The 14,324-nt window shown below is 47.0% G+C and overlaps 1 protein-coding gene across 1 annotated transcript in view; it reads left to right on the plus strand.

The window, feature by feature from the left end:
• Nucleotides 1-5,156: 5,156 nt before the first annotated feature.
• Nucleotides 5,157-14,324, plus strand: part of LOC129849465 (calcium uptake protein 1, mitochondrial) — a 28,875-nt gene continuing 19,707 nt past the window's right edge. The window contains exon 1 of the mRNA XM_055916290.1: nt 5,157-5,308. Coding sequence (XP_055772265.1) covers nt 5,174-5,308 — 135 coding nt within the window. The 5' untranslated portion in view covers nt 5,157-5,173. The remainder of the gene's footprint in view (nt 5,309-14,324) is intronic.

Below are 14,324 nucleotides of genomic sequence, written 5' to 3' on the forward strand. Positions count from 1 at the left end.
CTCGTTCTCTCGTTCTCTTTCTGAGAGGTAGTAATCGCTGAGCCAGAAGCCCTCTCTCTCTCTCTCTCTCTCTCGTTCTCTTTCTGAGAGGTGGTAATCGCTGAGCCAGAAGCCCTCTCTCTCTCTCTCTCGTTCTCTTTCTGAGGTGGTAATCGCTGAGCCAGAAGCCCTCTCTCTCTCTCTCTCGTTCTCTTTCTGAGAGGTGGTAATCGCTGAGCCAGAAGCCCTCTCTCTCTCTCTCGTTCTCTTTCTGAGAGGTGGTAATCGCTGAGCCAGAAGCCCTCTCTCTCTCTCTCGTTCTCTTTCTGAGAGGTGGTAATCGCTGAGCCAGAAGCCCTCTCTCTCTCTCTCGTTCTCTTTCTGAGAGGTGGTAATCGCTGAGCCAGAAGCCCTCTCTCTCTCTCTCGTTCTCTTTCTGAGAGGTGGTAATCGCTGAGCCAGAAGCCCTTCCTAGGTTCATTCATCCACTTTAGAAACCCTCTCTCTCTTGTTCCTTTTCTCTCTTGTTCCTTTTCTCTCTTGTTCCTTTTCTCTCTCGTTCCTTTTCTCTCTTGTTCTTTCTTTCCTTCTTCCAATTTAGTTTGCTTTATTGGCATGACGTAACAATGTACACAAAGCCTACATTGGATATTTACAATATGAAAATATTGCTGGGACAACAGTAACAACAATAACCAAGGGTCAAAATAACCATACATTCAACAATAACAATAAACATACAGTAGAGGACATGTGCAGGTTGATTGGTCTGTCAGACACTTTCCCTCATCTTATGGCAGGCAGCAATGTAGTGCGCTGCCAACCCACAGCTCTCTGCATCCTCCCCCAACAGGACGGGTAGCCTATCCTCATCAGAGAGGTCTTTGAAACCTTGGTTTCAAATTTGGGGAAATGACACACTCTAATTTCTCTCGTTCTCGTTCTCTCTCTCTCGTTCTCTCTCTCTCGTTCTCTCTCTCTCGTTCTCTCTCTCTCTCTCTCTCTCTCGTTCTCTCTCTCTCTCTCTCTCTCTCTCTCTCTCTCTCTCTCTCTCTCTCTCTCTCTCTCTCTCTCTCTCTCTCGTTTTCTCTCTCTCTCTCTCTCTCTCTCTCGTTTTCTCTCTCTCTCGTTTTCTCCTGAATATACTGCGTAGCAGCAGGTGCAGTGAAACTTGAACACAGTAGTACGAGAATGTATTTTCTCTGTTCTATTCCAAGGCGCCATTCGGGAGCCATGTTGTTGCTTAGCTCTACTCCATGTATTTCAATCATGTGCTTGTCATTAGTCCTTGCCAATGACAAGTATACCCATAACATGATGCAGACACAACCATGCTTGAAAATGTGTTTTTGGCCATCTATTGGTGCATTGCTACCAATAGGTGCCCTTATTTTGCGAGTCATTGGAAAACCTCCTTGGTCTTTGGTTGAATATGTGTTTGAAATTCAATGCTTGACTGAGGGACCTTACAGATGTGTGGGGTACAGAGATCAGGTGCAGAAACCTTGTTTAACAGAAACCTTGTTTAACTAGGCAAGTCAGTATAGAACAAATTCTTATTTACAATGGCCTACACCGGCCAAACCCACACCACGCTGGGCCAATTGTGCACCGCCCTATTGGACTCCCGGTTGTGATGAAGCCTGGAATCGAACCAGGGTCTGTAGTGACGCCTCAAGCACTGAGATGCAGTGCCTTAGACCGCTGCGGTATTCGGGAGCTTTGTTGTTGTCGTACTCCCCTGTGTGTGAGTCATATTATTGTGTTAAAAAAGCAGAATGGACAAAAGGCCAATAAGAAGGTGTTTGTGCCTGGTGCAGTGGAACCAATGGAACAGTCACTGAATGTGGGAAAAGTCAAGGGGTGTGAATACTTCCTGAAGGCACTGTGTGTGTGTGTGTAACATAAAGGACCGCTGCTTAGTGCTTATTAATGCAGAAATAAATGGACTTTAATGACTGTTACTCAGTCAGATCCTGACCTTTTCATAATGCTCCACAGACTGAACCAGGACTGACCCCGGATCAGCACTTAGAGCCACTTTTCCCTCTCTGCTGATGTCAATAGGTTCCTCATCACCATCTTCTACATTCTGACTAGAATGTATGACATCGCAATACCCCACAATGACATCGCAATACCCCACAATGACATCGCAATACCCCACAATGACATCGCAATACCCCACAATGACATCGCAATACCCCACAATGACATCACAATACCCCATAATGACAAAGCGAAAACAGGTTTTTAGACATTTTTGCGAATGTATTAAAAACAAAAATACCTTTTTTACATAAGTGTTCAGACCCTTTGCTATGAGACTCTAAATTGAGTTCAGGTGCATCGTGTTTCCATTGATCATCCTTTGAGATGTTTCTACAACTTGATTGGAGTCCACCTGTGGTAAATTCAATTGATAGGACATGATTTGGAAAGGCACACACCTGTTTATATAAGGTCCCACAGTTGACAGTGCATGTCAGAGAAAAAACCAAGCCATGAGGTCGAAGGAATTGTCTGTAGAGCTTCGAGACAGGATTGTGTCGATGCACCAAAACATTTTTGAAACATAGAAGATCCCTAAAAACACAGTGGCCTCTGTCATTCTTAAATGGAAGAAGTTTGGAACCACCAAGACTCTTCCTAGAGCTGGCCACCCGGCCAAACTGACCAATCAGGGGAGAAGGGCCTTGGTCAGGGAGGTGACCAAGAACCCGATGGTCACTCTGACAGAACTCCAGAGTTCCTCAGTGGAGATGGGAGAACCTTCCAGAAGGACAACCATCTCTGCAGCACTCCACCAATCAGGCCGTTATGGTAGAGTGACCAGACGGAAGCCACTCCTCAGTAAAAGGCACATAACAGCCCACTTGGAGTTTGCCGAAAGGCACCTAAAGGACTCTCAGACCATGAGAAACAAGATTTAGTTCTTTGGCCTGAATGCCAAGGGTCACGTCTGGTGGAAACCTGCCATCCCTACAGTGAAGCATGGTGGTGGCAGCACCCCTACAGTGAAGCATGGTGGTGGCAGCACCCCTACAGTGAAGCATGGTGGTAGCAGCACCCCTACAGTGAAGCATGGTGGTGGCAGCACCCCTACAGTGAAGCATGGTGGTAGCAGCACCCCTACAGTGAAGCATGGTGGTGGCAGCACCACTACAGTGAAGCATGGTGGTAGCAGCACCCCTACAGTGAAGCATGGTGGTAGCAGCACCCCTACAGTGAAGCATGGTGGTAGCAGCACCCCTACAGTGAAGCATGGTGGTGGCAGCACCCCTACAGTGAAGCATGGTGGTGGCAGCACCCCTACAGTGAAGCATGGTGGTGGCAGCACCCCTACAGTGAAGCATGGTGGTGGCAGCACCCCTACAGTGAAGCATGGTGGTGGCAGCACCCCTACAGTGAAGCATGGTGGTGGCAGCACCCCTACAGTGAAGCATGGTGGTGGCAGCACCCCTACAGGGAAGCATGGTGGTGGCAGCACCCCTACAGGGAAGCATGGTGGTGGCAGCACCCCTACAGGGAAGCATGGTGGTGGCAGCACCCCTACAGGGAAGCATGGTGGTGGCAGCACCCCTACAGGGAAGCATGGTGGTGGCAGCACCCCTACAGGGAAGCATGGTGGTGGCAGCACCCCTACAGGGAAGCATGGTGGTGGCAGAATCATGCTTCACTGTAGGGATGGTGCCAGGCTTTTGGAACCTAAAGTTGTGTCAAATTCACCTATACACTATATATACAAAAGTATGTGGACACCCCTTCAAATATGTGGATTCGGCTATTTCAGCAACACCCATTGCCGACAAGTGTATACAATTGAGCACACCGCCATGCAATCTCCATAGATAAACATTGGCAGTAGAATGGCCCGTACTGAAGAGCACAGTGACTTTCACAGGATGCCACCTTTCCAACAAGTCAGTTGGGCCCTGCTAGAGCTGCCCCGGTCAACTGTAAGTGCTGTTATTGTGAAGTGGAAGCATCTAGGAGCAACAACGGTTTAGCCGTGAGGTGGTAGGCCACACAAGCTCACAGAACAGGACCACTGAAATGCTGAAGCGAGTCTGTCCTCGGTTGCAACACTCACTACTGAGTTCTAAACTCCCCCTGGAAGCAACGTCAGCACGATAACTTTTAGTCGGGAGCTTCATGAAATGTGTTTTCATGGCCGAGCAGCAGCACACAAGCCTAAGATCACCATGAGCGATGCCAAGTGTCGGCAGAAGTGGTGTAAAGCTCACCGCCATTGGACTCTGAAGCAGTGGAAACACGTTCTCTGGAGTAATGAATCATGTTTCATCATCTGGCAGTCAGACGAACAAACCTGGGTTTGGCGGATAGTGCCAACTGTAAAGGTTGGTGGAGGAGGAATAATGGTCTGGGGCTGTTTTTCATGGTTCAGGCCCCTTAGTTCCAGTGAAGGGAAATCTTAACACTACAGCATATACTGACATTCTAGATGATTCTGTGCTTCCAACTTTGTGGAAACAGTTTGGGGAAGGCCCTTTCCTGTTTCAGCATGACAGTGACCCTGTGCATAAAGAGAGGTCCATACAGAAATGGTTTGTCGAGATCGTTGTGGAAGAACTTGACCTTTTGGGTTGAATTGGAACGCTGACTGCGAGCCACGTCTAATCGCCCAACATCACTGCCCGACCTCACCAATGCTCTTGTGGCTGAATGAAAGTCCCCACAACAATGTCCCAACATCTAGTGGAAAGCCTTCCCAGAAGAGTGGAGGCTGTTATAGCATCAAAGGGGGGGACCAACTCCATATTAATGCCCATGGTTATAGAAGGAGATGTTGGACAAGCAGGTGTCCACATACTTTTGGTAAATTAGTGGATGTGTGTTAAAGTATTCAAAAGTGTAGTATTTGGTCCCATATTCCTAGCATGCAATGATTGCATCAAGCATCACTACTTATAATGGAAAATAATAGTAACTCGTCTCTCTTTCTCCCCCTCTCTCTCTCTGTCTCCCCCCCTCTCTCTCTCTCTCTCTCTCTCTCTCTCTCTCTCTCTCTCTCTCTCTCTCTCTCTCTCTCTCTCTCTCTCTCTCTCTCTCTCTCTCTCTCTGTCTCTCCCCCTCTCTGTCTCCCCCTCTCTCTCTCTCTCTCTCTCTGTCTCTCTCTCTCTGTCTCTCCCCCTCTCTGTCTCCCCCTCTCTCTCTCCCTCCTCTCCAGTTTATGCGTAACGACCCAGTGGATGGGTGCATAACAGAGAGACAGTTTGGAGGCATGCTGCTGTCCTACAGCGGAGTCCAGTCACGTAAACTCAAACAGATGCAGAAGGGACTCAAGAAGATGTTCAAAGATGCTCAGGTACTGAGACAGACTGACGGGTAATACATCACAGTGAAGGGGTAGCACAGTCCTCTCACTCTCTCTCTCACTCTCTCTGTCATCTGTGTGTCTCTCGCTCTGTGTCTCTCGCTCTGTGTCGTTGCCCAAACATATGTGCAATAGATTTAAAAAACTAAAGTGAAATAAACAATAAAAATGAACAGTAAACATTACACACATACGTTCCAAAAGAATAAAGACATTTCAAATGTCATATTATGTCTATATACAGTGTTCTAACAATGTACAAATGGTTAATTAAGTACAAAAGGGAAAATAAATTAACATAAATATGGGTTGTATTTACAATGGTGTTTGTTCTTCACTAGTTGCCCTTTTCTTGTGGCAACAGGTCACACATCTTGCTGCTGTGATGTCACACTGTGGTATTTCACCCAGTAGATTTGGGAGTTTATCAGAGTTGGGTTTGTTTTTTAAATTCTTTGTGGATCTGTGTAATCTGAGGGAAATCTGTGTCTCTAATATGGTCCTACATTTGGCAGGAGGTTAGGAAGTGCAGCTCAGTTTCCACCTCATTTTGTGGGCAGTGAGCACATAGCCTGTCTTCTCTTGAGAGCCATGTCTGCCTACGGCGTCCTTTCTCAATAGCAAGGCTATACTCACTGAGTCTGTACATAGTCAAAGCTTTCCTTAAGTTTGTGTCCGTGACAGTGGTCAGGCATTCTGCCATTGTGTATTTTATTTATTTATTTAACTAGGCAAGTCAGTTAAGAACAAATTCTTATTTACAATGATGGCCTACCGGGGAACAGTGGGTTAACTGCCTTGTTCAGTGGCAGAACGACAGATTTTTACCTTGTCAGCTCGGGGATTCGATCTAGCAACTTTCCGGTTACTAGTCCAACGCTCTAACCACTAGTCTACCTGCTGCTCCCGTTGTCTCTGTTTAGGGCCAAATAGCATTCTAGTTGGCTCAGTTTTTTTTGTTAATTCTTTCCAATGTGTCAAGTAATTATCTTTTTGTTTTCTCATGATTTGGTTGAGTCTAATTGTGTTGCTGTTCTGGGGCTCTGTGGGGTCTGTTTGTGTTTGTGAACAGAGCCCTAGGACCAGCTTGCTTAGGGAACTCTTCTCCAGGTTCATCTCTCTGTAGGTGATGACTTTGTTCTGGAAGGTTTGCGAATCGCTTCCTTTTAGGTGGTTGTAGAATTGAACGTCTCTTTTCTAGACGTTGATATGTAGCGGGTATCGGACTAATGGATTATCTGGTGTTTTATCCCACACCTGTCTCTATCCCACACCTGTCTCTATCCCACACCTGTCTCTCTGTCTCTACCCCACACCTGTCTCTCTGTCTCAACCCCACACCTGTCTCTACCCCACACCTGTATCTCTGTCTCTACCCCACACCTGTCTCTCTGTCTCAACCCCACACATGTCTCTACCCCACACATGTCTCTCTGTCTCTACCCCACACCTGTCTCTCTGTCTCTACCCCACACCTGTCTCTCTGTCTCTACCCCACACCTGTCTCTCTGTCTCAACCCCACACCTGTCTCTCTGTCTCTACCCCACACCTGTCTCTCTGTCTCTACCCCACACCTGTCTCTCTGTCTCTACCCCACACCTGTCTCTCTGTCTCAACCCCACACCTGTCTCTACCCCACACATGTCTCTCTGTCTCTACCCCACACCTGTCTCTCTGCCTCTACCCCACACCTGTCTCTCTGTCTCTACCCCACACCTGTCTCTACCCCACACCTGTCTCTCTGTCTCAACCCCACTCAGGCAGAGGTTCTCAACGGTTAAACTCTGTTCAGCTACACAGGAGAATCTGTTGGGGATGAATCTGTTCAGCTACACAGGAGAATCTGTTGGGGATGAATCTGTTCAGCTACACAGGAGGAGAATCTGTTGGGGATGAATCTGTTCAGCTACACAGGAGGAGAATCTGTTGGGGATGAATCTGTTCAGCTACACAGGAGAATCTGTTGGGGATGAATCTGTTCAGCTACACAGGAGAATCTGTTGGGGATGAACCTGCTCGAACATGTAACTCTCTCTATCCCTTTGCTCTCACTTTCTCTCTCTAGGAGAACTATTCAGTTCATACAGCCAGCTGCTCCTCTCAATTCGATTCAATTCAATTCAAGGGGCTTTATTGGCATGGGAAACATGTGTTAACATTGCCAAAGCAAGTGAGGTAGACAATACACAAAAGTGAAACAAACAAAACGAATTAACAGTAAACATTACACATACAGAAGTTTCAAAACAATAAAGACATTACGAGTGTCATATTAAATATATACAGTGTTGTAACAATGTACAAATGGTTAAAGCACACAAGTTAAAATAAGTAAGCATAAATATGGGTTGTATTTACAATGGTGTTTGTTCTTCACTGGTTTCCCTTTTCTTGTGGCAACAGGTCCCACATCTTGCTGCTGTGATGGCACACTGTGGAATTTTACCCAATAGATATGGGAGTTTATCAAAATTGGGTTTGTTTTCTAATTCTTTGTGGATCTGTGTGATCTGAGGGAAATATGTGTCTCTAATATGGTCATACATTGGGCAGGAGGTTAGGAAGTGCAGCTCAGTTTCCACCTCATTTTGTGGGCAGTGTGCACATAGCCTGTCTTCTCTTGAGAGCCATGTCTGCCTACGGCGGCCTTTCTCAATAGCAGGGCTATGCTCACTGAGTCTGTACATAGTCAAAGCTTTCCTTAAGTTTGGGTCAGTCACAGTGGTCAGGTATTCTGCCACTGTGTACTCTCTGTTTAGGGCCAAATAGCATTCTAGTTTGCTCTGTTTTCTTGTTAATTCTTTCCAATGTGTCAAGTAATTATCTTTTTGTTTTCTCATGATTTGGTTGGGTCTAATTGTGCTGCTGTCCTGGGGCTCTGTGGGGTGTGTTTGTGTTTGTGAACAGAGCCCTAGGACCAGCTTGCTTAGGGGACTCTTCTCCAGGTTCATCTCTCTGTAGGTGATGGCTTTGTTATGGAAGGTTTGGGAATCACTTCCTTTTAGGTGGTTGTAGAATTTAACGGCTCTTTTCTGGATTTTGATAATTAGCGGGTATCGGACTAATTCTGCTCTGAGTGCATTATTTGGTGTTCTACGTTGTACACGGAGGATATTTTTGCAGAATTCTGCATGCAGAGTCTCAATTTGGTGTTTGCCCCATTTTGTGAAATCTTGGTTGGTGAGCGGACCCCAGACCTCACAACCATAAAGGGCAATGGGCTCTATGACTGATTCAAGTATTTTTAGCCAGATCCTAATTGGTATGTTGAAATTTATGTTCCTTTTGATGGCATAGAATGCCCTTCTTGCCTTGTCTCTCAGATCGTTCACAGCTCTGTGGAAGCTACCTGTGGTGCTGATGTTTAGGCCGAGGTATGTATAGTTTTTTGTGTGCTCTAGGGCAACGGTGTCTAGATGGAATTTGTGGTCCTGGCGACTGGACCTTTTTTGGAACACCATTATTTTGGTCTTACTGAGATTTACTGTCAGGGCCCAGGTCTGACAGAATCTGTGCAGAAGATCTAGGTGCTGCTGTAGGCCCTCCTTGGTTGGTGACAGAAGCACCTGATGGCAACATTCTAACAGTGGGATGAATTCATCTCATATATGCTATTGCTAAAATAATCATTTGAAGGTGTTAAGTAACATTACAGTAAGATTATATTTTATTTCTCCTTCTCTCCTTCTCCCTCTTCCTCTCTCTTCATCTCTCTAGGAGAACTATTCAGTTCATACAGCCAGCTGCTCCTCTCTCCTTCTCCCTCTTCCTCTCTCCTCTCTCTTCATCTCTCTAGGAGAACTATTCAGTTCATACAGCCAGCTGCTCCTCTGTCTGCTGTCAGCTAATTCAGCAGTGTGTGTGTGTGCGGGGGTGTAAAGCTTGCTTCCCTTGTCATGCTATCTCCTCTCTGTGGCACACCGTTGAATAGAACTCTCCTAACTACAGGAGCGTAATCAGAGGTGTGTGTGGTGTGTGTGTGTAATCAGTCTCTTGTCATGATAATGTTTAACTGAGTTTCACAGCAATAAACTAGTTTGAAGCAGAATTCCTGTTAACACTGGAACCTCTAGGCCTGTATGGACCATCATTCTGATGGCAACATTCTAACAGTGGGATGAATACATCTCATATATGCTATTGCTAAAATAATCATTTGAAGGTGTTAAGTAACATTACAATAAGATTATATTTTTCATTTCAAAATAGCATTTTCATTAGTTTGTTACTGTAGGCAATATGTAAGAACAAAACCCCACAAAAAACAACATCACCGTAAACCTCTGGAGCCTTAAACATCACCGTAAACCTCTGGAGCCTTAAACATCACCGTAAACCTCTGGAGCCTTAAACATCACCGTAAACCTCTGGAGCCTTAAACATCACCGTAAACCTCTGGAGCCTTAAACATCACCGTAAACCTCTGGAGCCATAATCATCACCGTAACCTCTGGAGCCATAATCATCACCGTAACCTCTGGAGCCATAATCATCACCGTAACCTCTGGAGCCATAATCATCACTCTAACATCTGGAGCCATAAACATCACCGTAAACCTCTGGAGCCATAAACACCGTAACCCTCTGGAGCCTTAAACATCACCGTAACCTCTGGAGCCTTAAACATCACCGTAAACCTCTGGAGCCATAAACATCACCATAACCTCTGGAGCCATAAACATCACCGTAACCTCTGGAGCCTTAAACATCACCGTAAACCTCTGGAGCCATAAACATCACCGTAAACCTCTGGAGCCATAAACATCACCGTAACCTCTGGAGCCATAAACATCACCGTAACCTCTGGAGCCATAAACATCACCGTAACCTCTGGAGCCATAAACATCACCGTAAACCTCTGGAGCCTTAAACATCACCGTAAACCTCTGGAGCCATAAACATCACCGTAACCTCTGGAGCCATAATCATCACCGTAACCTCTGGAGCCATAATCATCACTCTAACATCTGGAGCCATAAACATCACCGTAAACCTCTGGAGCCATAAACACCGTAAACCTCTGGAGCCTTAAACATCACCGTAACCTCTGGAGCCTTAAACATCACCGTAAGCGTTGAGTGTGTTTGATAGTGAAAACCAGCATTAAATCAGTAATGGTATTATATAGAATATGGTCGATATGACGGCAGTTACCAATAGTCAGTTATTGTCAGCTCGTGCTGCGTCTTCACTCAATGGCATCAGTTGGATTTAATTTAGCGGTTATCCCTTGTCCAAACAGTCGACACAAACCTTCGCCACTATCACTTGCTTGACACACATTTCCCACCAACACGTAGCTTGCAGGTGTCTTGGGTTCTGGTCTTTGTGCATCTGCCCACCTGGCGACGCCAAAGGCTCGCGTGGAATCTTTGCTGTTGCCTTAGTTCTCAAATGTCTCTCACGTAGCTCGTATGCCAGACTCATGTTTCTCACGTAGCTCGTGTGCCAGACTCATGTTTCTCACGTAGCTCGTATGCCAGACTCATGTTTCTCACGTAGCTCGTGTGCCAGACTCATGTTTCTCACGTAGCTCGTATGCCAGACTCGTGACGTCTCTCACGTAGCTCGTGTGCCAGACTCGTGACGTCTCTCACGTAGCTCGTGTGCCAGACTCGTGACGTCTCTCACGTAGCTCGTGTGCCAGACCCGTGACGTTTGTCACGTAGCTCGTGTGCCAGACCCGTGACGTTTCTCACGTAGCTCGTGTGCCAGACCCGTGACGTTTCTCACGTAGCTCTGTGCCAGACCCGTGACGTTTCTCACGTAGCTCGTGTGCCAGACCCGTGACGTTTCTCACGTAGCTCGTGTGCCAGACCCGTGACGTTTCTCACGTAGCTCGTGTGCCAGACCCGTGACGTTTCTCACGTAGCTCGTGTGCCAGACCCGTGACGTTTCTCACGTAGCTCGTGTGCCAGACCCGTGACGTTTCTCACGTAGCTCGTGTGCCAGACCCGTGACGTTTCTCACGTAGCTCGTGTGCCAGACCCGTGACGTTTCTCACGTAGCTCGTGTGCCAGACCCGTGACGTCTCTCACGTAGCTCGTGTGCCAGACCCGTGACGTCTCTCACGTAGCTCGTGTGCCAGACTCGTGACGTCTCTCACGTAGCTCGTGTGCCAGACTCGTGACGTCTCTCACGTAGCTCGTGTGCCAGACTCGTGACGTCTCTCACGTAGCTCGTGTGCCAGACTCGTGATGAAGTCTGTCCTGATGAAGTCTCTTCAAGCAGTTGATACACTTGCAGCCAAATCAAGCTTCCTGTAGAACACAGCAACAGGCCAGCGGTGGGTACAGCCGTGCCGTCCGATCCTAAAACATCCACACCGACCGATAGAGTATAAAACATTGAGATTTATTTTCCCCGTAGGAAATGTTCTAGAACGTGTAATACAGAAGAGCATAATTTGATCTATATCTTTGTTTGGTTGTAGTACGTAGTCGTAGTAGTCGTAGTAGTCGTAGTAGTCGTAGTAGTCGCAGTAGTAGTAGCAGCAGTAGCAGTAGCAGCAGCAGGGTTCCACATCATCACCATATTCTCCGACACCTGCTGCCCCATGTGAATCTTTTCACTGTTGCTTCCTCTCTGTTCTGTCTCACCGTTTCATTCGGTGGTGGTACAGGTACCTGCTCGGTGCGTACCGTTCAGTAGGGGAATATAATTAAACACATAAATATAGGTTGAATTTACAATGTTGTTTGTTCTCATCTGGTTGCCCTTTTGTCATGGCAACGGGCCACAAATCTTGCTGCTGTGATGTCACACTGCGGTATTTCACCTGACAGATATGGGAGTTTATCAATGTTTGATTAGTTTTCAAATTCTTTCTGTGCTCCGTGAGAGCCAGGTCTGCCTTCGGCGGCCTTTCTCAATAGCAAGGCTATGCTCACTGAGTCTGTACATAGTCGAGGATTTCATTAAGTTTGGGTTAGTCACAGTGGTCAGGTATTCTGCCACGGTGTATTGTCTGTTTAGGGAAAACAAATAGCATTCTAGTTTGCTCTGTTTTTTTTGTTGATTCTTTCCAGTGTGTCAAATAATTATCTTTTTGTTTTCTCATAATTTGGTCTAATTGTGTTTCTGTCCTGGGGCTCTGTTTGTGTTTGTGAACAGAGCCCCAGAACCAGCTGGCTGAGTGGACTCTTCTCTAGTTTCATCTCTCTGTAGGTGAGGGCGCAGAGGGGACTCTTCTCTAGTTTCATCTCTCTGTAGGTGAGGGCGCAGAGGGGACTCTTCTCTAGTTTCATCTCTCTGTAGGTGAGGGCGCAGAGGGGACTCTTCTCTAGTTTCATCTCTCTGTAGGTGAGGGCGCTGAGGGGACTCTTCTCTAGTTTTGTCTCTCTGTAGGTGAGGGCGCTGAGGGGACTCTTCTCTAGTTTCATCTCTCTGTAGGTGAGGGCGCTGAGGGGACTTCTCTAGTTTCATCTCTCTGTAGGTGAGGGCGCTGAGGGGACTCTTCTCTAGTTTCATCTCTCTGTAGGTGAGGGCGCTGAGGGGACTCTTCTCTAGTTTCATCTCTCTGTAGGTGAGGGCGCTGAGGGGACTCTTCTCTAGTTTCATCTCTCTGTAGGTGAGGGCGCTGAGGGGACTCTTCTCTAGGTTTGTCTCTCTGTAGGTGAGGGCTTTGTGGTGGAATGTGTGGGCATCGCTTCCTTTTAGGAAGCTGTTGAATTGAACAGGTTTTTCCTGGATGTAGATAACTAGTGAGTGAGTCCTCACTCCTACCCCTGTCCATCTTCTTCCTGGATGTAGATAACTAGTGGGTATGAGTCCTCACCCCTACCCCTGTCCATCTTCTTCCTGGATGTAGATAACTAGTGGGTATGAGTCCTCACCCCTACCCCTGTCCATCTTCTTCCTGGATGTAGATAACTAGTGGATATGAGTCCTCACCCCTACCCCTGTCCATCTTCTTCCTGGATGTAGATAACTAGTGGGTATGAGTCCTCACCCCTACCCCTGTCTATCTTCTTCCTGGATGTAGATAACTAGTGGGTATGAGTCCTCACTCCTACCCCTGTCCATCTTCTTCCTGGATGTAGATAACTAGTGAGTATGAGTCCTCACTACTACCCCTGTCCATCTTCTTCCTGGATGTAGATAACTAGTGGGTATGAGTCCTCACTCCTACCCCTGTCCATCTTCTTCCTGGATGTAGATAACTAGTGGGTATGAGTCCTCACCCCTACCCCTGTCCATCTTCTTCCTGGATGTAGATAACTAGTGGGTATGAGTCCTCACTCCTACCCCTGTCCATCTTCTTCCTGGATGTAGATAACTAGTGAGTATGAGTCCTCACTACTACCCCTGTCCATCTTCTTCCTGGATGTAGATAACTAGTGGGTATGAGTCCTCACTCCTACCCCTGTCCATCTTCTTCCTGGATGTAGATAACTAGTGAGTATGAGTCCTCACTCCTACCCCTGTCCATCTTCTTCCTGGATGTAGATAACTAGTGGGTATGAGTCCTCACTCCTACCCCTGTCCATCTTCTTCCTGGATGTAGATAACTAGTGGGTATGAGTCCTCACTCCTACCCCTGTCCATCTTCTTCCTGGATGTAGATAACTAGTGGGTATGAGTCCTCACTCCTACCCCTGTCCATCTTCTTCCTGGATGTAGATAACTAGTGGGTATGAGTCCTCACTCCTACCCCTGTCCATCTTCTTCCTGGATGTAGATAACTAGTGGGTATGAGTCCTCACCCCTACCCCTGTCCATCTTCTTCCTGGATGTAGATAACTAGTGGGTATGAGTCCTCACCCCTACCCCTGTCCATCTTCTTCCTGGATGTAGATAACTAGTGGGTATGAGTCCTCACCCCTACCCCTGTCCATCTTCTTCCTGGATGTAGATAACTAGTGGGTATGAGTCCTCACCCCTACCCCTGTCCATCTTCTTCCTGGATGTAGATAACTAGTGGGTATGAGTCCTCACCCCTACCCCTGTCCATCTTCTTCCTGGATGTAGATAACTAGTGGGTATGAGTCCTCACTCCTACCCCTG

The sequence above is a fragment of the Salvelinus fontinalis genome, unplaced genomic scaffold (assembly GCF_029448725.1).
Source record: "Salvelinus fontinalis isolate EN_2023a unplaced genomic scaffold, ASM2944872v1 scaffold_1470, whole genome shotgun sequence".
Lineage (NCBI taxonomy): Eukaryota > Metazoa > Chordata > Actinopteri > Salmoniformes > Salmonidae > Salvelinus > Salvelinus fontinalis.